General features: G+C 40.5%; 1 protein-coding gene across 5 annotated transcripts in view; it reads left to right on the plus strand.

Moving 5' to 3' along the window:
- Positions 1 to 25,091, plus strand: part of LOC129135378 (notch homolog 2 N-terminal-like protein R) — a 50,400-nt gene that overhangs the window by 14,942 nt on the left and 10,367 nt on the right. For 3 of the 5 annotated variants that reach the window (XR_010158891.1, XM_054669931.2, XM_063815432.1), the window contains exons 4-5: positions 15,999 to 16,258; positions 24,162 to 24,497. Coding sequence is in view for 4 of the 5 variants with exons in the window: in XM_054669931.2 (XP_054525906.1) it covers positions 15,999 to 16,258; positions 24,162 to 24,497 (596 nt within the window). In the remaining variant the exon portion in view is untranslated. Of the gene's footprint in view, positions 1 to 15,998; positions 16,259 to 24,161; positions 24,498 to 24,749; positions 24,878 to 25,091 lie in introns of those variants that run through there. The other 2 variants (XM_063815434.1, XM_054669918.2) reach the window with 1 other exon arrangement.

Below are 25,091 nucleotides of genomic sequence, written 5' to 3' on the forward strand. Positions count from 1 at the left end.
TCAGGCATGTCTCATTAGCACCATTAATTTCACACAGGAATTCTTTTTTTCTCCCTTTTTTTGTGACTAAGCAAAATGAGAAATATTTCTCTTTCAGGATATGGAGAGGCTTAATTAAATTCTTTAATTTTGTCTACATCTGCCCTTATGAATGATAGCAAAGGAATGGGGGATATCAGAATATGAGAAAAAGTAATCATCTAAAAATTTCCAAGCACTTTAAAATGTGTTCAGCTAGCATAAATATGTGGGTGTGATAGAGGTTTTCATTAGGCCTCCTCTCAACATACAGTAGTTAGGAATGAAGTTTAGTGTCTCTCCGTCCTCCTGTCATATGTGTGTATGCACACACGTGTGCACATGTGACTGTGTTATGCATTTTGTTGTCATATTTCTTTTAGTTGAGTTTTACCTTACAACCCAATGTAAGGTAAATTAAAATTTCTATTGGATTTCCGCACATTTTCTAGATCCTATTTATTCACTGTCAGTGACCTACACTAGCACTTAGTCCTCTGTGTCCAAAAATGTATTGCCAATTCTTAGACTCCATCAGCCTTCTCCTATGAAAAAGTAATGCAGTTAATTTCTGCTCGAAATGCTCTTCTCCTAAACAGTCTTCTACTTGATCTTTATGAAAAGAGTTTTATGAAAGAAAAGTGAAAATAAAGACTAAGAAAGGCATTATTTAAGTGATGGGTGATATTATTCAGCGAACACATTCAACTAGAGCATTCTATCCAGTTTTTTGCCTTCACGTAAATATGAGGAGAAAGGTAGGTGTTAATAAGAAAATAATCTGATCAGGATTTATGTAGAATGGTAGCATTTAGGGTATTAAATCTGTATAGATTCAGGTCATTTTCCTGCAGTCACTGTCTATAATCCTGTGTGCTGAACACTGAAAGTTAGATGGACTCTGAAGCACTATAGAATCCTCACTTTTCAAACAAAAGTTTAATTTTTATCACACTAGTATTTATTGAGCAGGCTACTATAACTGATCACTGTACTGGGTATTGTGAATAGACAGAAAAGCCCAAGAGGCCTGTGTTACCTGACTTCTTTATTCACAAGTATACGTACCCAGAGACTGTCTGACAGTGAATGCAGTTTCTCCTGCATAAGACATGGTGGCAGTCTTCTGAAGTCTTGCTGGGGAGATGAAGCATACAGAGATATGTAAAATAAAACAGTTTGTAATATCCCAGTGTAGGGGCACAGATAATAACTATGGACACTCAGACAAAGGAACAAGTACTGTGGGACAAAAGAGTAAAATCAGAGTACTTTTGGTGCACTGCTTAGATCCTAAATCTTTGAATATTAGTGGTGCCTTAGAAGATGGATAGGTAGGAGAAGGGTGAGAGGAAGGGAGCTGAGGAGACTAGAAGGGACTGTTATTTCCTGGAATAATCATTACCAATTTCTTCATCACGTTTTCTTAATGACACAGTTTCAAACGTTTTCTTCATCTTGATTGCTGTCTTCTGTGTATATGCTGGTTTGTGTGAGGTTTTACTAAACCAGTATGTGGATTAATCTAGTTTCACAGTGACAGGTAAGTGATTTAGAAAATCATTCCTTTAGCACATGTTAACTTGAACGTTTGGAGGTAGAATGCCTAGAGTGAGGGTGAAGGAGAGGACCTGGGGACAGGAAGAGAGGGCAGCTGGGAGCAATTATGCTCCTTCCCTCAGACCTTTTTGGCCTTGACTCTTGATTCTTGTACTTCTACCAGACAGAGAGGCGGTAGGCTTGTGGCCATGTTTTGTGAGGAAAATCAGAATCTAAGAGTCTCTAAGGCAAGAGCAAGAATGGATTTTGATAGGGGAAGTGATAGGAAAACAGAGGCACTAAGAAGAGGGTTGGTTTTCATGTACTGCATAGTTCATTCCCTTAGTTGAGAAATCAGGTATCTCAACCTCAGATATCTTCTGTCCAGCATATCACTGGCCAGATCTGATTCATATGAGGGATCCAGAGTAAGGAAGCATCTGTTAGCCAAGTCTTTGGTTACCCCAAATTAGCTCAGGTCCTTTACTGCTTGTTTCCTCTGATTATATAGTACATATCCAAACCCTCAATTTTCCAGAATAAACTAGGTCTGCCTATTCTGTGTGGAAAACATTTGATGGTGGTTAAGATTCTCTTGCCTAGACGATGGTAGTGCCTTAGTCGTTTAACTGCCTGTCACTTTAAGATTTTGAAATACTGGTTCTCGTTATGTAAGCCAGACACATCTTGAGGATATTTTACGGGGCAACTTGCCCTTTCTGAAACCTCAGTCATCCTGAAAAGTAACTCTGTACCTCCTTGACTTTAATTTTTCTGTCTTAATTCTATTTGTATACAATGTTTGTGGTGTCTGATTCTCTGTCTCGTATTGCTGAAACTCATGGCCTTGAATTTCTGGGTCACTCTTAAAAAATAGACATAACTTGATTACTAATGAAAAAGTGACTCATTTTCTTCCAGGCAAAGGCTGACACTGACTGTCACAGTTTGTGACAGAAGCAAACTCTCTAATTAGGAGACATCACCTATTCTTTTCTAAATTTTATAAGAATTGATGATAGCATCATGAGATGGGAAGTGAGTAAGATAAGCGTTTATGCTTGTAGAGAGGATGCATAAAAATGAAATCTCGATAAAGTTCTATCTGAATTTACCTTTTTAAGTGGTTGATTCCCTGTGAGCTTAAATTTAGTGCTTCTCTTCCCAGACCGTTGTCTTACATACACACTTCAGTCAGTTTTAGCCTTGTATAACTAATCAGCAGGTCAGATTCCATAGAGGCTGAAATACCTACCACCATTCTATGCTCAAGAAAACAGGCTCTCATGTTGGCCAGTTGTTTGGGATAGAAGATGGTTAGACCTTTCTATCCCTTTTAAACACAAGATTCTTTTTCATTCCCCTTATCTTGTTTAAATATATTGTTCCTTCTCTTTGGTTGTTCTTTGCTTTCTTATGCATCTGTGAGGGGCTAGCTGAAAGTGTGAGTTGTGGAACAATTCATTTACATAAGTGTGTATTGAATTATCTGTGCACCTAGAGGGTGATGGGATATTAAAAAAGAGACACAGTACAGTTCTTACCCTAGGATCCCCTGCTTGGAGTGGGACAGTGGTCAAGACATATACAACCACAAACACCCAAACATTAACATCAGCAAGCATCATTACATCCTTGGGTGGTATTGCCAAGGGACTTCAAAGGCCAAGATTATAGAGTCATCACACTTAGGAGGTCAAAGGGACTTTGGAAAGCACCTTTGTCACTCATTTTGTTTTATAAGTGAGGAGGCTGAGGTGTAATACAGCTAAGCGAATTAGCCTTTATTACATAACTCATTAGAATGTAGACTGGGACTAAGAGCTGTTTCTCCACATCCCATTAGGCAATCTAAAGATTCCGCACTATTTCTTTTTCATTTTTGGTATCCAAATAGGTACAATTGTTTTTCATCTAGGAAAATCCTTTTAGACTAAACAGTAAGCTTTTTAAATTACTCTGCTTTTAGATATTTTTTGGACTTCAGAACTTTGAAGGTGGTCACCCACCAACATTGGGGAATGGAAAGAAGGCTCCAACACTTTTCTTTCTAGAGATCTTCTTTAATTTTCAATGGCAGTCACTACAGGATCTAGCAGTTCATGCTATTGAGGCCACTTTGTAGGATTTTTTTTTTTTTTTAGTCAGGGCTCCAGGTCCCTGGTGGTTTATGTAGTCAGTCTTTTATCAACAACCGATGAAAGACTAATAAAAGTGCAAGAGGGAATGAGGACTGTGTGTGTGTATGTCTGCACATGCACACATGCCTCTCTGTGTGTGTTGGTTAACTTCATATTTGGTAGGTGGGAGGGAAGGTGATTAAAAAATAATCTACTTTGCATGGAGTTGGCCCAATTTGACTGATATAGGGGTGAGTGGGGGTTAAGAAGTAGTCTATATATCAGGAATCTTAATTAGTTTTGAAAATCCTTTAGGTAAATAGCTCAACCCAGTTGTTCCCAAACTTCAAGTGTATTTATAGGGTCTTTTTAAGGGGTAAAGATTCCACAGAGCCCTTCATTTTGACCTTTTGCTTTTGCACTGAATAGTTGAATGCCTTCTATATGCCAGTCATTGTGTTAGGCACTGGGAGTATGAGAATTAATAATTTTAGTCTGTTGACAGATAATCATAATAAGGGCTAATGAGTAACACAGGCTCAGGGTTATAAGAACAGAGGGGGTGTCAAGGCTGTTTTTCACAGGAAATAACATTTAAGTTGAGACTTAATGAAATTTTAGGGCTTAGCCATGAGAAAGTGGGGAAAAGCATTTTGGGCTGACTGAACAGCGTGTACAGAGGTCTGGAAGTGAGAAGTAGTGTACCATAGCATTTTCTAGGAGCTGAAAGGCGTTTAGCAAGAGTATAGTGCATAAAGGAGAGAGCTTGAGATGAAACAATTTCTCAGTGTGTTGTTTGAATACAATGTATACTGTCAAAATCTAAGAATTCAAGAATCATTTAATATATCTTTATTTTACTAGTCATAAAAGCATATACATATATTTAAATATGGACAAGATACTGTTTAGTAGTTTAGAAAGTGATTTATAAGGATTGCAATCCCTTGCAATAACTCCACAGCCCATACCTTGGGAACAACTGAGCTAACTCATTCAGTTTTGTCCATTACATCGAAGGGTGTTTTTTGTAAACTCATATGTCTAGAATGTGTTTGCCATGTTTTAATCACAACTAGATATTTTCTCAGGGTCCAGTGCAGTGAAGTATGGTAAGATCCTGATTGTGTTCTGGAACACAGAGGAAAGACCACCTTCTGTTATAGCAACAACACAAGTCTTTTAACACTGTGTGCCCCTTCCCAATCTTTCAAGTGATGATTGAAGAGACTAGGTGCTCAGCTCAGCCTTTGAGTTCTGATAAATGAGCCCAGACTGTAAACTGGAAGATAAGGATGTTTGTAAAGTTCTTGTATAAATAAAGCATGGTTTCTCATTGCAGTGGTTAAGATGAATGATGCTGTGAATCAACAGCTTTAAAGTCCGTACCACTTCAGCTTCTTTTTGGTTTAGGTTTATTAAAATCAGTGTGTATTTAATGCTTTATTCAGATGAGGGGGTGAAAAACCTAACCCATGTAAACTAAGTGAGGTGGGGTTTCAGAGATAATTCCCAGCCTCACAATTCCTCGTGAAGTTCTTTTCCTGTGGGAAACTTTTAATTTGGAAGCATGCAACCTAATGTGGGAACCAAGATTAACATTTTCTGAAATACTTCTACAAGAAAAGCAGAAATGGTCTGTCCAGGAAGCTGAATTTACATAGTAGAAAAATGAGCTGCCCTGCAGTATTTGGTAGTCTTTGTGTATTAGTTGTGATAAAAGTGTGTATGTGTGTGTGTACGTGTGTGAGAGTGAGAGATTGTATACTTGTCTTTGTTTCCTTCACATACAACTAGTAAGGCCCTAGAAAAACTACACTAGAAAGTGTGTTTTACCACAAGCGTCCCAGTTCTGGACACCAATCTATACACAAATACTTTTTTTAAAAGTTCTTTTTGTTTTTCCTTCTTGCTGAGTAAGCTATAGTATTTCCTTTTTTTTTCTTTCTTTTTTTTTTTGAGAGAAGGGGGGGTTGAGAGTAGAGTGGGAATGGCAAGAAGTAGTATGACAGAGCTTCTTCTCTTTTTTTCCCCTCTTTACCAGGAAGTTAACTAGAGGTCCTCATGCATGTTTTTAAAACAAAGTTGGTAATTAGCATAACCTTGTTAGTTACCTTTACACAGAGTGACAGAATTAAAAAGTTGACAAGCCCATCAGACCTCAGCCAGGAGGTACTGAAAGGAGGGAGACCAGTGAGTCTAGACCAATAGGTGGGTTAGGCCTCCTGAATGCCAGCCTAGAAGTTTAGACTTGATTCTATAGGCTCTGGGGTACCTACAAGTTTGTAGTCGGAGCCTTGGGAATTTAATGTTACATAGGAACTTTCACTGTTTCCAGCTAGCCTTGGCTGTTAGCAATTATTTTTATCTACTTTAACAGGGGGGACAGAGTAGGGGGGCAGGAAACTAAGCTGGCATTATGGTCACAGGAAAGAACAGACTGATTTGGAGCCTTTCAAACTGCAGACCTTTGTTACTGACCGATGCTTAATTTGGTTTCTGGGTTTTGCTAGTTTTTTCCCCTGCCCTTACCTCATTTACCTTAACGACAGCTCCCCCCTCTAGAGCTCAGCTAGGGCAGGCTGCCACTGCGGATTGGGGGGCCAAGAGGCCCAGCGCAAGAAGAAAGTGGGTTGAAAGCAGAGTTCTGTTTAAAGAATTTTCTGCTGGAAACTAGCCCAGAGGGAGTAAAGAGGAGCTTTAATGAGGAGCAGCTGCGGTGCCGACGCAACCCACATGAGACTTTTTTTCCCCCTTCGTTCCACATTCTGTATAGTTTTTTTAAAAATCATGATTTTGAAATAGCTGTTTTGTAAAGCATGCCTCTCTTTTTCTTCTTGTATGTGGTGGGATTTTGCTTTGTTGTTGTTGTTTTTTTTTTTTGAATGGCCAAATCCTCGTTTTAAAAAAAAAAAAAAGTAAAGACAGAGCTGCAGGAAAGCCCTGGATGCAATTTGGCCTCACCCTGCTGATACAGAACATTCGGTGGAGAAAACAAGGGGAGAGAACACTGGCTTTTGTTTGGAAAAGGGGCTTATTTCCTGCTCAGACTTCAGTCATCTCGGAGCTGACACAAGCTGCTACACTGTTTTAAGCTTTTCTGTAGACGAGTGGCTATTCACTTAGGAAACGTGAAAGAACAAATTTTTCTGTCCTGTATTACTAGGGAGACTGATCCTGAACTGCAGCCATTGCCAGATAGATTGGAATTGCTATTCAGATCCCAGCTTCGTTGAAATCTGTAAAGTGGCTACATGTAAACTAATCCAGGCTGCTAGTGAGATGTGAGGGTTGGGGTCTGGTTTTCATCTGCTTAAGTGAGAGGAAACTGTAGGGGTATCCTTCAAATGGAATGTTTTCTAGTTCCATTAGGAGGAATCCCTTGTTTTTCTCTGTTTTCTTCCTTCCTTTGCTTTTCTACATCCAACCCCATGCGTATGTTTGAACAGTAACAATGAAAATGTGGACCTCTCAATGTCAGAAATGACACTTTTTTTTTTTTGAGATGGGGTTCTCACCATGTTGCCCGTGTTGCCTAGGCAGGTCTCGAACTTCTGCTCTAGCAATCTGCTCGCCTTGGCCTCCCACAGTGCTGGGATTACAGGTGTGAGCCACTGTGCCCAGCTGAGACTTTTAAAGAAAAAGTCATAAATATATCTTTATGGACCTGGTAAGTATTCAGATTAGTTTACGGAGTTTAAAATGGAAAAATGCTCCCCAAACCTTTCTCTGTATTCACAACCTCATCTGCGAAGTATGTTCTTTCAGAGTTCCAATGCTAGAGAAGAGAGAGTAAGTAGAAGTCACTGAGAGACATTGAAGAGACAGTTATGAAAATAATTAATAAACTCCCTACAGGAGGGAAACATTCATATAGTTTTGCGGATGAAAGGCATCTGTTAGATTTTTGTGGTTATTTTTTAGAATATACACCTTTAGTTCAAGTGGTAGACTATTTTCCAAAATGTGTGCTGGGTAGCTTAATGGAATTATAGATATGTAAGGGATGTTGGGTGTTTAGCCATGTTTTCACTCTCTAACCAAATTCAACTTTAGCCATCTCAAGAAGACAGCTATTTAAGCCCTTGTTTTGAAGCAGAGAACCTTACTTTCCACCAAGACTAACAGAGTATATTTTCTCCTTATACCACAGTTGAACAGGGATTTGCAAGTTGAAAGATCTCCTGCCTTAGGAAACAAGGGTCTGTTATTTCTGACTGTCTTACCTATTACTCCCCTTTCTTCCCATGTCCATAATGCTGCTTAGCTTCCTGGGGTGTGAAGGATAATTCTATACCTCAGGATGACTATTAGGTTGATTTGGCCTGTTATTCTACCAGACAGATCACAGAGTAGAGATGGATTTTGTGGAACATTTGGATTGAGAGACTGACTTTATCCATCACATGAAATTTAGCCTGCTTTGGAACCAGCTGCTTAGTGGGGTTTAGGTACTCAGGTATTCAGGGAACCTACACCAAGGGTTCAAGACAGGCTCTTCCCCACAAAAACTATCTAGATGGGAGTTTGAGAAAGGTACAGCAAAGACATAACAGTGGCTTAAATAAAGAAGAACCGTACCAGTGGAGACAATGTAGTGCATGACATGGCACTACATCTGCTGTTGGAAGGATCAGAGACAGGTGGGATGATTTGTAGAAGGCTTACTATAGGACAGGTTTACAGCAGATTTTTGAAAAAAGGGTGGAAGAAAGGAACCTAAGTTGGAGATATACCAGAAGGGAAGCATGATGTTTCTCACTGGAAATTAAAAAGATTTTAATATAGGGGACAGTAAACAAGATTGTGGAAATAATATGGAGTGTTCGAGTTATGGATTACTAAAGAGTAAGATGGTTAGATGATTGGAATGGGACAGACAAGCAGATCAGAGATTGTAAAGAACTTGGATTTGAAAGGCTTGGTATTAATACTGTTGCTAGTTTCTGAGCAGAAGAATGACATGAAAATTATGCTTAGGAAAGATTATTCTTTTAGTCATATGCTAAATTCAGCAAGGAATTTCCAGACTGTCCTTAGGGAGAGGAGAGGTATGGATAGGATGCTGGTCCATTTAGGATGTTAGAGCTGATTGAATAGGTGCTAGTCTTGGGGCAAGACTTAGTCATACACTTTCAGTTAAGTACTATTTCATTGCAAGGTCTAGGTGAAGATAGGGATATATTTGTAAAACTGGGGAAATTGCTAGATTCACAGATAACCAACTTTGGGTAGATCAGTTAGCTTTGGTGTCCTTTTCAGTGCTATAGGGGTTCAGACCATTTGGTTTCTGAGATCACTGCTGAAATTCTGTGATTGTATGAGTATAATGTAAAAGTTGTCTCAATCAAGGAAACTTGGAGTAAAGACTCAATATGATGGATTTAAAAGGAATGAATGACAGTTCCAATTATTGGGTTCAAAAAACATGTGCTACAAGTATAAGATGAGAAAAATAGGGTACACTAGTAGTTCATGTGAAATAAGGCCCTGAATATTTTAGCTGAGTGTGTATTCCATAGCACGTAGTAGTATTTTGTGGCTTCTAAAAAAGCACACACATCCATTGGGTATGAGTCGGAGCATTATTCTTTCTTGAACTGCACTCTCACGATGCCTCCTCAGTTTAAGAACTTACTCTGAAATAGTAAAAGCATAGTGTCCAGATCAGGAGGTCATGGTTCAGCTCTGTGCTGCACTGGTAAGAACATGTTAAGCCTTTTTCCATTTTGAGCCTCACTTTTTAAAGAGGTTTTTGATGAACTGGAGTCATCCAGTGATGGGGAGGCAGGATAGCCTAGTGTTGAAGCACACGCACTCTAGAGTCTTCTTGGGTTTGAATCCTGCCTCTTCCATCTACTAGCTGTGAATTTTTTTTTTTTTTTTTTTTTTTTTTTGAGAGGGAGTCTCGCTCTGTCGCCCAGGCTGGAGTGCAGTGGCGCGATCTTGGCTCACTGCAACCTCCAACTTCTGGGTTCATGCCATTCTCCCTCAGCCTCCCGAGTAGCTGGGACTACAGGCGCCCACCACCACGCCTGGCTAATTTTTTATATTTTTAGTAGAGACAGGGTTTCACTGTGTTAGCCAGGATGATCTCGATCTCCTGACCTGGTGATCTGCCTGCCTCGGCCTCCCAAAGTGCTGAGATTACAGGTGTGAGCCACCGCGCCCGGCCTAGCTGTAAAATCTTAATCTTTCTAAGCTTCGAGTTCCTCATATATAAAATGGAGATTATAATATAGCACTGGAGCGAGTAATACAAGAGACAATAGCTATCAAATGCTTAGCAAATATACAATACATAGTTAAGTACTTAGAAAATATGTTTTCAGTTACTTCGGGTATATACCTGGGAAGGGAGGCAGAAAATTTTGGTCATTCTGATTATTATTACTACTATTAAGCATAGAAGCACCACTAAAAAGGTGAAGAAGCCTGGACATAACCCTATACTGAGGAATACGCCAAACCATTGAATCCTGGAAAAGAGAAAACAAAAGGCCCACATAACTATCTTCAGATTCTTGAAGGGCTATGTGTAAGAGAAGCAGAAGGCTTGTTCTTTTTTGTTCTAGAGGGTAGAGATAACCTGGAAATTGTAGAGAGACAAAGTTTGTTCTTTTCAAAGTTAAGACATAATTTATGTATCATAAAATTTACCCTTTTAAAGTGTTTAATTTAGTAGACTTTAGTATTTCCAGAGTTATGAGACCACCACCATTATCTAATTTCGAAACATTTTTATCACCCTGAAAGAAATTCTCTACTGCTTAGTAGTCACTGTCTATTTCCCTTTCTTTACAGCTCCTGGCAACACTAATCTACTTTCTATCTCTACGGATTTGCATATTCTGGACATTTCATATAAATGGAATTATATAATATGTGGCCTTTTGTGTGTGGCTTCTTTCACTTAGCATGTTTTCAAGGTTCATCCATGTTGTAGCATGTATCAGAATGTCATTCCTTTTCATGGCCACATATTTCATTTATGGATATACCACATTTTATTTATCTGTTCATCAGCTTATAGGCATTTGGGTTGTTTCTACTTTTTAGCTATTATGAATAATGCTGCCATGAACATTTTTATTATGTGGGCATATGTTTTCAGTTATCTCGGGTATATACCTAGGAAGGGAGGCAGAATTTGAAGAATTAAGAAAGAAAGAGCTTTCTCACAGTGGGATCCACCCACATTGAAGACTGTTCTTTTGTTGAAGTAGTCAGCCAGTAATTTCAGTTAACAAATGCATAGTGTTTACTATGTGTTGGATAGTATTCTAAGTGCTTTACCCTTATTTAAAAATCCTATGAAGTAGGCACTGTTATTACATCTGTTTTACAACAGGGAAGTTTAGTACCTGGCTCAAGATTACACATTGAGTAAATGGTGGAGTTGGGATTGAAATCCAGGTGGTCTGGTTCCAGAGTCTGTACTCTTAAGAGCAGAACAATAATAACTCCAAGCATTTATTAAATTCTCAAGATTTATCCGGCACCATGCTACATGCTTGTATTCAAGCAGAGGCTGGTGATCATCTTTTAGAAATATTTTAGAAATGATTACTTAATTGGATAGAAATTAAATTTCTTGAATCTGAAGGTTCTGTTATTCCAAGGATGGCTGGAAATGGGGAAAAAGCCAGCAACAAGATGATGTCTGGCCTGAGGCTTTTAAGATGATCAGAATTTGTATCAAAAAGGAAACTGTGAACACGAATGATAAGTATTATAGGAATTCAGTTAACAAGTCTTGTCAGAATGTGGTAATAAATTATATACAACTTAAAGAGATGAAGTTACTTTAAATTGTGTGTGGAAGCCTTAGAAAAATTGAATAATTAAAGTCTCTTGGGAAGATGATCTCCTTTTACAAATGTTTAGTTTCAAATAGTGGCAGCACATATTAGGATAGAGAGATGACTTCTAGAAAACTGAACATATGGGACTGGAACAGTGTATTTTGGAGTCAGTTACAGGAAGGAAGTTGTTTAAAACCAAGTGAACAACAACAGTAACAAATGCATTTGAGAGAAAGAGCAGTGCAGTCCAGACTTAAACATTAGGGTGGCCATAATAGATGGGGAAGAAGGAGAAATCAGCAATCCAGACTAAGACTTCACTGGGTTTTGAGTTAGACAGAGGGAGTCATAGAAGCCAAGGTAAAGTGATTAAAACGGTGCATGGAGTGGTTAGCAATTCTCCCTATAGGAGAGAGAATTTCCTTATGAAGTTTCAGATGAGACCACTGAACTTGACTAGAGGAAAGTCATTGCTTTTAGAAAACAGTTTCTAAGCAATAATTAGAATTAAAGTTTTGTTGCAGAGGGATAAGTAAGAAGTAGATGGAAAAGAAAGAGAAATATCTGAAATTAGGCTACAGTCATAGAAGGTTAGCTGTGAAACAATAATTTGGAAAGGGAAATGGGACCTCATGAAAATGTGGGTTAAAAGAGACTTGTATATCTTCTAAGGTAAAAGTAAAGAACTAAGCTGATGTCCAGCCCTCTAAAACATTTTAAATAGAAATCAAACTTTATTAATACAGTAGGTCTAGTTTCACATAAAGCAAATATGTGGTTCTGTACACGGGCTTTAGGAGAGTAAGTCTGTTGTACCTCATATGTAAGTATTATCCCATTTAGAGGAAAACCCTAAGTCTTTCTTTACAGTGGCTTAAAGGCCCCAATTGATCCACATCCCAGTTACAGCTCTCATCTATTTTCTGCTGCTCCAGATATTCTTGCTGTTTCTCAAACACGCTAGGGCTGCTCTCTGTGTTATGGCCTTTGCATTTGCTGTTCCCTTTCTCATGAATGTGTTTCCCTAAGATACCTGCATGATTACTCTCACCTTATTTAGGTCTCAACTCAAGTATTGTCAGTGAAGGTCTTCTCTGATTTTCCTATTCTAAACTGAGATACTTCTCTTTGCTCACCCCACACCCTCATCCCCAGCTCCATTCCTTCCTGTTTAATTTTTTTTCACAGCACTTAACTCCATCTATTGTGCATCTTTTACTTAGTAATTTTGTTTTCGTCTTCCGCTATTAGAATGTAAACTCCAAGAGTGTAAGAATTTTTCTAGCACTGGAAAAATGCCTGGCACATAATAGGCATTTACTAATTGTTGTGTGAATGAATGATTATAAGTTTAATATTCTTTGTGGAAACTAATAAGGTTGATTTCCTATCAGAAACCGATCATTATTAATAAGCATATTGGATGGTATTTATAGAATTAGCCTTCATATGTTCTCTACTCAGAAGTTGGCAAACTTTTTCTGTAAAGTGCCAGAGAGTAATTATTTTTGCAGGCTTTGTGGTCTCATTACAGCTACTTGACTCTGTTGTTGTAGTGGAAAATCAGCCATAGACAATCTATAAATGAATGAGCATGGCTGTGTTCCAGTAAGACTATTTATGGACACTGAAATTTGAATTGTATATAATTTTGAAATGTCAGAAAATATCCTTCTTTTGTTCTTTTTTTCTAATCATTTAAAAATGTAAGAAACTATTCACAGGCCAAACAAAAACAGGCAGTGGTCCAAATTAGACTTGCAAACTGTACTTTGTCAATCTCTGGTTTTACTGATTTCTTAAATATATCTTAGGTTAAAACTTATTTTTCCATACTTGATAGGGAGCAACAATGTGAATTAAACTGTAGAAACAAATAATTCAGAAATACATCTGTTTAGCTTTAGAAACTTCCATTTTGCTTCATTTTTGTTTTCCTGGGAACCTTATGTTTCCATTATATGTTTATGATGCTACCATTTAAATGACTTTGCATTCTCTTAGCATATGCCACATGATAGTGTTAGGGTGGTGTAATAGTTCAGGAGCAAAGCTGAGAAAAGCCCACCCACGTTTAAAAATTTGCCATTATTTAGAAGGTGCATAATTCCCATATGGGAGAATGAAGAGTCATCTAATAATGCCCAGAGGGCTGCACTGTGAGTGAGACTTGTGTTGCAGTTTTTAACATTCATAACACATTTCTTGAATAAGCTGCAAATGCTTTTAATAATATATCTCAGAGTTAATTTTAGCTATGCTACATTGGCACTTTTTGCTCCTCCACTTCAAAAAACCAACACAAGAAACTATTCTCAAATCAAGCTGTGATTTGGATGGGGCATTGTATTTTCCTCAATAAGCACAAAGAAGAGAGAAAAGATGTTTTCACTTGGCAAAACTTTTTTTTTTGAGATGGAATCTCACTCTGTTGCCCAGGCTGGAGTGTAGTGGCACAATCTCGTCGGCTCACTGCAACCTCCGCCTCCCGGGTTCAAGCAATTCTCATGCCTCAGCCTCCCGAGTAGCTGGGATTACAAGCGTGCACCACTACCCTGGCTAATTTTTTTATTTTTAGTAGAGCCAGGGTTTCACCATGTTGGCCGGGCTATTCTCAAACTCCTGACCTCAGATGGTCCTCACACCTCAGCCTCCCAAAGTGCTGGAATTACAGGTGTGAGCCACTGTGCCCAGCCCACTTGCAAAACTTTTTAACATTTATAAGGTTTTTTACATACTTGATTTTGTTCAGTTGTTAGAATAATCTCATGATGTAGGTGACCTTATTAACTATTTACAATGTGAGAAAATGGATAGTCAGTGAAGATAAGTAACTTGTCCAAGGTCACAGCACCAGAACTCCAAACCAGACCTTCTGACCTTCTTGATACAGACTCCTCACAGTCACCTGCATGCCATCTTTGGTTTCAGTGCTATGAACTTTCTTCACTGCCTGTTGGTCTGTAGCTACACCTACTCATGAAGATGCCCAGAGCCTTAGCCGCTCCTTGCTCCGCCATGCTTATCTTATGCAGCTCTGGGAGGGGTGAAGAGGCTGTGGCCAGTTACCTCACTACCACTATAGCTATTCACCACCCTGTTTTCTCCTTTAGCCATTTTAGGTACTACACAATTCTTCTGGGCATTTTCTGTCTTAGTTCCCTAGTATCTGGCCTTCCTTCTTTTCTCAGTAACTGTGACCCCTGCTAGCTAGCCTTGCCAACCAATGGTTAATGAAAGGTCTTGGATATGACTGTCAAAGACAAAAGCACTCATGACCCCAATGTTTCAGGTCACAATGATTAGGAAAATCAGGACAACAAGGCTTGGGCACAGAAGAGCTGGTTTTTGAGAGGGGGATTTAGAGTTTGGTTTCAATGTGTAATCTTTGAGGTAATGGTGGAACAGCCTACTAGATTCAGTTTTCTAGTCCCTGAAAACTAAAACGAGGAATAAGTTGAATCACATATTTGGGACACCAGCCAAATATATAGCAGCATTTATAGTTAGAATCAAAGTGTTTGTGTTTCTTAATTTCAATGCTTCTCAGAGATTCCATTTAAACAACTTCATTATGAAAATGGAGACTTACCATGCCTTTTTGATATTGTTCAGAGAAAATTGTCATAAATAATACACACAGTTTGAAATGGTTGTACATCTTATGAATCAAGGGGTGGCATGTAAAAAGGTTCCTCAGTGCCTCAATGTGGAAAATATCATAGAATGTTATTCTTCAATTGATTCCTTCCTTCACTTTGGTGTTTATATGGTATCTTAGATATTTTATGTTATTTTAATTATATTTTGTGCCTTTTTATTTGGTTAAAAATGCCTACTACTTAAATATTAACAGATTTTTAAATATCCCTTTGAACTCTTCCCCATTCCTGTACCTCCTTTCCCTTTTTCCGTTGTAATGTCAGCCACCTGAACATAACCCGGAAAACTAGGTATCAGCCAATTGATGTTTCAGTGGAAATAAGAGAAAGAAGCACTTACTACTTCTCAATGCTTAATTGAGGAAAAGCACATGATATCTTACATATTTTAAATTGGAGGGGATAATAGGGTCAAGTTCATGCATTATATTGTGGACATCTTAATCCTATCAAATGGCTTAGTCAAAATGAGAAAGTTAATGAATTTAAGCAGACAAGTACGAACAGTGCTCTAAAAAAGGTGCTGTTACACCATCCCAACCTGTACACACATGAAAAAAAGCTGGGGTGCATTTTGCGTTTGAATAAGGGTCATGTTGACTGGCCATGGCAGACCCTGCTAGACCATACACCTGATACTCTGTCACCTGCCAGGACTCAAAAGGACGTGGGAGTATGTGGTTAAGTTCTCTAAGGACTCTTTCTTCTAAAGGGAAGCAGTTTTATAGGTGGTACTTGTAGGTCTGTTGATTCACAATCTCGTGCTTTCTTGATTGGACTGTATTGTTTTACTGTAATTTTTTGGACTTACAAGAAGTCAGGTGTTTTCATGGACTCTTCTCTTTTCCATACAGATGTCCAGAAGGCTTCTTGGGGGAATATTGTCAACATCGAAACCCCTGTGAGAAGAACCGCTGCCAGAATGGTGGGACTTGTGTGGCCCAGGCCATGCTGGGGAAAGCCACGTGCCGATGTGCCTCAGGGTTTACAGGAGAGGACTGCCAGTACTCGACATCTCATCCATGCTTTGTGTCTCGACCCTGCCTGAATGGCGGCACATGCCATATGCTCAGCCGGGATACCTATGAGTGCACCTGTCAAGTCGGGTTTACAGGTAACTAATGAGACCAAAGCCAGTGCTTTCCTACCTTCAGCAGATACCTTTATTTAGCATCTTTTAGATCATGGTGTCTGGCTCTTAAATGTCCCCCAGCTCTGGTGCACATTTAGCATTGTGATAAGGAACTGGAATGTTCCAGACAACTATCCCTAACTTCCTTTTAAGAGTTTCAGGGGGCAGAGAAAGAGAAAGAAAAAGGACCAAATACTTTGACTGCTTAAAGTATATATATCAGAGCCAGGTGCGGTGGCGCACGCTTGCAATCCCAGCACTTTGGCAGGCCAAGGCAGGAGGATCACTTGAGGCTAGAGGTTTGAGACCAGCCTGGGAAACATAGCAAGACCCCATCTCTACAAAAAAACAAGAATAAAAATAAAACAAAATTAGTCATGTGTGGTGGTGTGCACCTGTAGTCCTAACTACTTGGGAGGCTGAAGTGGAAGAATTGCTTGAGCCCAGGAGTTTGAGGCTGCAGTGAGCTATGATCGCACCACTGCACTCTAGCCTGGGTGACAGAGTGAGACCCTGTCTCAAAAAAAAAAAAAAAATATGTACACCAGGATGGGGAATCAGAGTTTACTTCACTAAAAGAAATAAGTACACTGTCACCAGAGGAAAAGTTGCTGATGTTACTGACTATTTGCTTTTAGAAATCTCCCTCCCTAGACATTCAGGGCACTGGCTTTTCTGGTTTTCTGAACCCTGTTCCTTTTGCTTCTTCATTACCTTGTTCTTATCCATTAAATGTCTGTGCTCCCTGGAGCACTGTTTTGCGCCCTCTTTTGAGCCACATCACAGCTCTCCCTAGGGAATTTCACTGTGTGTATTCGCCTCCACTGCCACTGTCTTCATTAGCTTGCTGATGAATCTCACCATCATTCCCTTAGCTCCACCCAACCCTGACATTCAGGCTCATGTTTCTAGCTATCCTTTGTATGTTCTCCTTGGAGATATTCTACAGGTACTTTCAGCTCACCTTGTTGACAGAAATACGTAGCAACCATGTACATCCCAAATACCCACGCTAGAAACTCCCTGTCCCTTGTTCTGACCTCATTTCAACTCAGTCACCCAAGCCAACCTCTGAGTTGCCTTTCACCTGTCTATTCCTCCCATTTCCTCTGCTACCCTGTAGTTGAGGGCCATGTTATCTCTCACCTGGACTTCTGAAGTAGTTTCTGAATACGTTTTCTTGCCTTTTTTCTCTCCCCATCTCATTCACCCATGATATTACTACATCTTTGATTATAAATGCAAATATTCTAACAATCTCACCTGCTTACAATGTCTAATATTTTTTCATCATCCGCAGAATAAACTGCAAACTCTTTTACATGACTTCCATAGCTCTCTACAGCCTAGACTTTACATCTTTTTGTAGCCTGGCCTCCCCACAAGCATCTAGGCCTAGTCACACCAAATTCTCCTTATTTCCTGAAAATGTTGTACTTATTATTGCTTCCATATAGTTACACACCCTTTTTCCTGGAATGCCCTTTTCTACAACTGGTGATTGTCCAGTGTTATTTAAAACTGTGACTTAGTGACCCTTTCATGATTCCTTTAGGCAAATGGTCTCTAGGTTTTATTATTTTTATGTATCACATTTTATTGTAATTTTTTTTTACACATATCTCACCTGAATAGATTGTGAGTTTTTCTAGGTGGGTCTGAGCTTTATTCAAAAGTGTTTATTAAATTAGATGAGAAAGGGAGGAACATTCTTCATTTTTTCTCCTGCTTTAAGCACTAAACCAAGAGTTCTATAAATGCAATAAGCAAAAAAGTGAAAAATGTACTCAGAAAACTATACTGGATCAGTTAGTGTAGAATACTGTTATATTAATTTTTCATTGTATTAGGGTTCTCTAGAGGGATGGAACTAATGGAATATATATGTATGTATATATATTCCAACCCAAAGTGTCTTGGTGGCAATCTTAATATATATATATTGGCAATCTTTATATATATATAAAGGAGAGTTTGTTAAGTATTAATTCACATGATCACAAGGTCCCACAATAGGCTGTCTGCAGGCTGAGGAGCAAGGAGAGCCAGTCTGAGTTCCAAAACCGAAGACCTTGGGGTTCGCTATTTGAGGGCAGGAAACATCCAGCTCGGGAAAAAGATGTAGGCTGGGAGGCTAGGCCAGTCTCCCTTTTTCATGTTTTTCTGCCTGCTTTATATTTGCTGACAGATGATCAAATGGTGTCCATCCAGATTAAGGGTGGGTCTGCCTTCCCCAGCCCACTGACTCAAATGTTAATCTCCTTTGGCAACACCTTCACAGACACACCCAAGATCAATACTTTGTATCCTTCAATTCAATCAAGTTGACACACTCAGTTTTAACCACCACAAATCTACCCCTTGTCAACTTGAACCCATACACATCTCCTGAGATCACACATAATCTTCAAATAAAGACAATAATTAGGTCATAATTACACCTAATGTAGTACAACTATTCTTCGTACATCCGGAAACACACCAGTCCCCAACTGAAACACTCTTACATAAAGTTAACGATACTTAAATGCTGACGTGAAGTCAATAAATCTTATGTCACATGATAAAGGAGAAAGGAAATAAAATGAAGATATTTTCTTAGTACAAGTGTATGCAAGCACAGACATGTTTTTAATAAAAGAAGGAGGAAATACTGAGGACAATTACAGTCCTCATTTCTGCAGCTGGTCACATGGTAGTAGCTGGTATTGATGGCTACCTTCTTCTACCCATTTTGTATTCCTTTTGCCTTCAGCAACCACCTCAGCAGGTTGTGTGTTTTTTTTTTCCTGATGGAGAGGCCCAAACCTTCATTCATCCAGGCGGGACCATTTGTAGTCCCGCCTGGATTGGGCTGTTGTAGTTGCCCATTGACCTTAATCACAGGGCATGGTAATACTAAGAGACGCCCTAATGGATCTCCTGTATTCCATGAATACTCTTTCTTACCTCCGTTCTGGAGTAGTAGACTGATTTCATCTTGATAGCCTGGGTCTTGATAGCCTTGATGTCCCAGCCAACACTGTAACGCCTTTCTTAGCCTGTTTACTTAAAGGTAGGAACCCAAAGTGTCCTGGTGGCAATCTTAACTACCAGTTGAATGGAATTGTTGTTGTGTCTTCTGGTGGCAGCGTTCCTCCCTCTGGAACTAAGACCTCTAGGCCAGCAGAACTTAATGTTGCGGGAACAGGAAGCAAACATTTTGCTAGTGGATCACTAGGGGTGATGGTGAGTGGTACCACTTCCATTTCCACCCCTTGATTCCTGGATCTGTGAATCCTGGCTATGGGAGAAACAGTACCACATATTGGACGCTGATTCAGAGCATACACAGCCTTCTTGAGAACTTTGCCCCAACCCTGCAAAGTATTCTCACCTAGTTGGCATTGTAATTGTGACTGCAAAAGGCCATTCCACCGTTCTGCTTCAGGATGTTGGGGAACATGGTAAGACCAGTGAATTCCATGAGCATGAGCCCACTGCTGCACTTCGTTAGCCATAAAGTGAATGCCTTGGTCAGAGGCAATGCTGTGTGGAATACCATGACAGTGGATAAGGCATTCCATGAGTCCGCGGATGGTAGTCTTGGCAGAACCATTGCATGCAGGATAGGCAAACCCACATCCAGAGTAAGTGTCTATTCCAGTAAGGACAAACATCTGCCCTTTTCACAATGGAAGAAGTCCAACATAATCAACCTGCCACCAAGTAGCTGGCTGATCACCCTGAGGAATAGTGCCATATCAAAGGCGCAGTGTTGGTTTCTGCTGCTGGCAAATTGGGCACTCTGCAGTGGCAGTAGGCAGGTCAGCTTTCCACCGGCCCATCTTGTTTTCTGCACTGGGAAGGTGGGGCATGAGCACAAATGTTAGGACCTGAAAGGTGGTGAACTCTGCCTGGGCAGGGCAAAGCCAGAGGAAACTCTGGTGGAGGTCCGTAGCAGTCCTGATGTGCAAATCGGTCATCCAACCTGGGTGTAGGGGCGAAAGACTGATTGAACCATCTAGTAGCTGCTTCCCTCCAAAGTTTCCCTCGGGATAGCTGGCACTCTCGCAAAAACCCCACTCTTGGTACCAATTTACTGTATTAGTCCAGTTTCACGCTGCTGATAAAGATATCCCCGAGACCGGGAAGAAAAGAGGTTTAATTGGACTTACAGTTCCATATGGCTGGGGAGGCCTCAGAATTATGGTGGGAGGCAAAAGGCACTTATTTCGTGGTGGTGGCAAGAGAAAATTAGGAAGAAGCAAAAGCAGAACCCCTGAGAAACCCATCAGATCTCATGAGACTTATTCACTATCATGAGAATAGCACAGGAAAGACTGGCCCCCATGATACAATTACCCCACTGGGTCCCTCCCACAACACATGGGAATTCTGGGAGATACAATTCAAGTTGAGATTTGGGTGGGGACACTACCAAACCATATCATTCATCAAAAGGTGTTGGTTGGGTAGAGGGTAGTTAGGATGATCCATTATCTCCATCATGACGATGATGGTATTGATGATGTAAGTCACTGAAAATATTTGGTGTTATAAGAATAATTTCTTCCTGATTGTCAGTTTTGAGTTGTTTTGTTATTAGGAGGCAAAGTAGGGGGGCATATACCCACTTAAAATATTTTAATTCTGGCTAGTGGAAATGACAGTAATGCCTTCTTCATAATTAAAATGTCACTCTGAAATGGTCCCAAATTAAAACTTTTTCCTTTGTTGTTAAGAAGGGTCTCTTCTTGGTGTGTTCTGCAAGATTCTGATCACCTTTTTTTTTTTTTTTTTTGAGATGGAGTATTGCTTTGTCGTCCAGGCTGGAGTGCAGGGCGCAATCTCGGTTCACTGCAAGCTCCACCTCCTGGGTTCACGCCATTCTTCTGCCTCAGCCTCCGGAGTAGCTGGGACTACAGGCACCTACCGCCATGCCCGGCGAATTTTTGTATTTTTAGTAGAGATGGGCTTTCACCTTGTTAACCAGAATGGTCTCGATCGCCTGACCTCATGATCCACCCGCCTCGGCCTCCCAAAGTGCTGGGATTACAGGTGTGAGCCACCACACCCGGCCGATGCTGATCATCTTTTATACATATGCTATTTTTGTCTATCACTTTAGGAATCATCACAGATCAAGGTCATCCTTTTGGTTTTTGTGATAGCGCTATACCTCAGTCAGCTTACTAGCTCGTCTCCTCTCAGAGATGAAGAAGCAGAGGCAGCAAGTTAGTGCCTATACATAATATATATGGAAACCAAATTCAGGGTTGATTCTTTCTTTCTTTCTCCCTTTCTTTCTTTCTTTCTTTCTTTCTTTCTTTCTCTCTCTTTCTCTCTCTTTCCCTCTCTCTTTCTGTCTTTCTTTCTTCTCACTCTGTTGCTTAGTACAGTGGCGCAGTCTCGGCTCACTGCAACCTCCACCTCTTGGGTTCGAGTGATTCTTGTGCCTCAGCCTCCCAGGTAGCTGGGATTACAGGCATGCGCCATGAAGCCCGGCTAATTTTTGTATTTTTAGAAAAGATGGCGTTTCACCATGTTGGCCAGGCTGGTCTCAAACTCCTAACCACAAGTGATCTGCCCACCTCAGCCTCCCAAAGTGCTGGGATTACAGGCATCAGCCACCACTTCCGGCCCAGGGATCTTTCTGTTTCAGTTGTGGGCATCACTCTGAAAATCACACTTGCTAGAAGTGAGCATTTATATCTCTTCTCCACCGTAAATAAGTGCCTCTTAGTGACATGAGTGGAAAGACAAGAAGAATTGCAGTTCCTTCATTTTCTGTCTTAGCTCCCTGAGATGTATATGCTGTGCCTAAATTTGTGTTATAGTTTTCTCCTTTGATTTGACATTCCTTGATAGGCAGAGAGCACTTTTCTGTGCTCATATGTCACATCTCGCATCTTTTTCCCTCATAGAAAAACTCTTGTGTCTCCCATTTACCTTTCTATGAGGTCAGAGATTTAGATACTTTCCTAGACAATCAACTGGAGTATTAACAAATTCAAGGAGTTCTCGCCATCCCATTACTGGGTATATACCCAAAGAATTATAAATCGTGCTGCTATAAAGACGCATGCACACGTATGTTTATTGCGGCACTATTCACAATAGCAAAGACTTGGAGCCAACCCAAATGTCCATCAATGATAGACTGGATTAAGAAAATGTGGCACATATACACCATGGAATACTATTCAGCCATAAAAAAGGATGAGTTCATGTCCTTTGTAGGGACATGGATGAAGCTGGAAACCATCCTTCTCAGCAAACTATTGCAAGGACAAAAAACCAAACACCGCATGTTCTCACTCATAGGTGGGAATTGAACAATGAGAACACTTGGACACAGGAAGGGGAACATCACAAACCGGGGCCTGTCATGGGGTGGTGGGACGGGGGAGGGATAGCATTAGGAGATATACCTAATGTAAATGACGAGTTAATGGGTGCAGCACACCAACATGGCACATATATACATATGTAACAAACCTGCATGTTGTGCACATGTACCCTAGAACTTAAAGTGTAATAATAATAATAATAAAAATTCAAGGAGTTCTCATCTCTGTAGTTTAAATAATAAGCGACTTAGACTAATGACAGCAAAAAGCCAGCCATGTGAATACTAAATTTACTAGTTCTGTGAGGATATTTTTTTCTCCTTCTCTTTCTGCCTCAAAGAATCTGCTTTGCTTCCCCTGGCATCATGATTTAGTTTTCAACCCGTCAGAGTCTTCCTGCTAGTGCTGGTACTTTCCTACTTGAGAAAGTCCACGGAATACCTTCTAGACCTCTGTCCTCCTGATGGCTTCTATTTCATTTGTTATATAGGGACCCAGAGGTCCTTCATCATTTTCAAACACATCAACAGATATTTATAGCAAGGCCACAGTTAATAAAATGTTTCCCAGAATATATGTGTGTGTTACATTTAGAGGAAACAGAAGTAGTATTGACTTGTTTCTATCACCAGAGGTCTATTTAGTAACTATATTTTGTGGAAAATATCGATATATTTTATCCATTCAACAGACATGATTTGAGAGCATACCATGGAGACCCAACCCTGCCAGTGTGGCAGGTGGTATAAAGAAAAAAATAGCAAACTCGGTGTATCTGTGTTTGCACACATGTATGTATGTGAGGGGCACTAAGGATGACTTTACAGAGGTTGGAACTTTTGAGTAGAGTTGCCAAGATAGGTGAGAGTTCACTAGGAAAACAGAAGGGAAGTTGATTATTTTTTTTTTTTGAAATGGAGTCTTGCTGTGTCGCCCAGGCTGGAGTGCAGTGGTACAATCTCGGCTCACTGCAACCTCCGCCTCCTGGGTTCAAGTGATTCTTCTGCCTCAGCCTTCCAAGTAGCTGGGATTACAGGTGCGTGCCACCATGCCCAGCTAATTTTTGTATTTTTAGTAGAGACAGGGTTTCACCATATTGGCCGGGCTCGTCTTGAACTCCTTACCTCATGATCTGCCTGCCTCGGCTTCCCAAAGTGCTGGAATTACAGGTGTGAGCCACTGCTCCTGGCCCGGAAGTTGATATTCAAACAGGAGCACCATATGCAAAGACAGTGAGCTCTGAGAGAGTAGATGGATCCAGACTCCTATTGCTGATAGTGTCCTGCAGGATTGGGCTTCAATGTGACTAACCTACAATTGCCTCCAGGTGCTCCACCCCACTGAGTCCTTGTGTCTCTGCTGAGGTCCTTGGAGAGTTACTGGAGAGGGCTCTGTGTCAGATGACCTTGAGGAGGCTCTGATTTAGCCTTTTGTAAAATGCAAAGAGTTGAGGTCTTCTCCACGCAAGAGCTCGCTGATGTCAATGAGGTATTGAGGATGGGGCCATCTCCTATTTCTGTGGCCAGTACTGAGTTTTGTTATCCTTCCTTTAGGTAAGGAGTGCCAATGGACTGATGCCTGCCTGTCTCATCCCTGTGCAAATGGAAGTACCTGTACCACTGTGGCCAACCAGTTCTCCTGCAAATGCCTCACAGGCTTCACAGGGCAGAAGTGTGAGACTGATGTCAATGAGTGTGACATTCCAGGACACTGCCAGCATGGTGGCACCTGCCTCAACCTGCCTGGTTCCTACCAGTGCCAGTGCCCTCAGGGCTTCACAGGCCAGTACTGTGACAGCCTGTATGTGCCCTGTGCACCCTCGCCTTGTGTCAATGGAGGCACCTGTGGGCAGACTGGTGACTTCACTTTTGAGTGCAGCTGCCTTCCAGGTAAGGAGCTCCCTAGTGTCCCAGGATTAGGGGACAAACCCCTAGCACAGGAGGTAGTGGGTGTGTGGCTCAATTGCTTTTTTTAGGAAGCGCAAGGAAAAAGGGAAGTGAGAATTTTGTGTGGGGTGGGTTGCTAGTGAGGGAGGAGTTTTATGGGCCCACTGTGGTCCATAAACTGAGCAGGGGATAATTTAGCATGTCAGGGTTTATGATGATGAGTGGCTAGAAAATTGTTTATCGTCCCTTTTGTAGAAACAGTGAGAAATAAGAGGAACAGAGCTCTGGGAAAGAGACAGGCAAGTCTGGAATGGAAAAGAACACGATGAGAATTAGACACTGGAAAATATGTATGTGTGGTTAATAAAGTGCTTTAAACTGAATTGACATTAACAGTAGGTGATCAACTTTCCTATGTGCTTGTGCTTTTGCTTTTGATGGAGTAATTCATTGTTTTCTTATCCATCTAAATGCACGCAGCTGCCCTTGATTTTCTCTGGGCTACTGGCCTTCACAACCCTCTCCCATGTACCCTCTCTGACTTTGGGGTAACCCTCCCCTAACTTAAAGCTAGAGAATTCTGAAACTGAGGAGGGG

Source organism: Pan troglodytes, chromosome 1 (genome assembly GCF_028858775.2).
Source record: "Pan troglodytes isolate AG18354 chromosome 1, NHGRI_mPanTro3-v2.0_pri, whole genome shotgun sequence".
NCBI lineage: Eukaryota > Metazoa > Chordata > Mammalia > Primates > Hominidae > Pan > Pan troglodytes.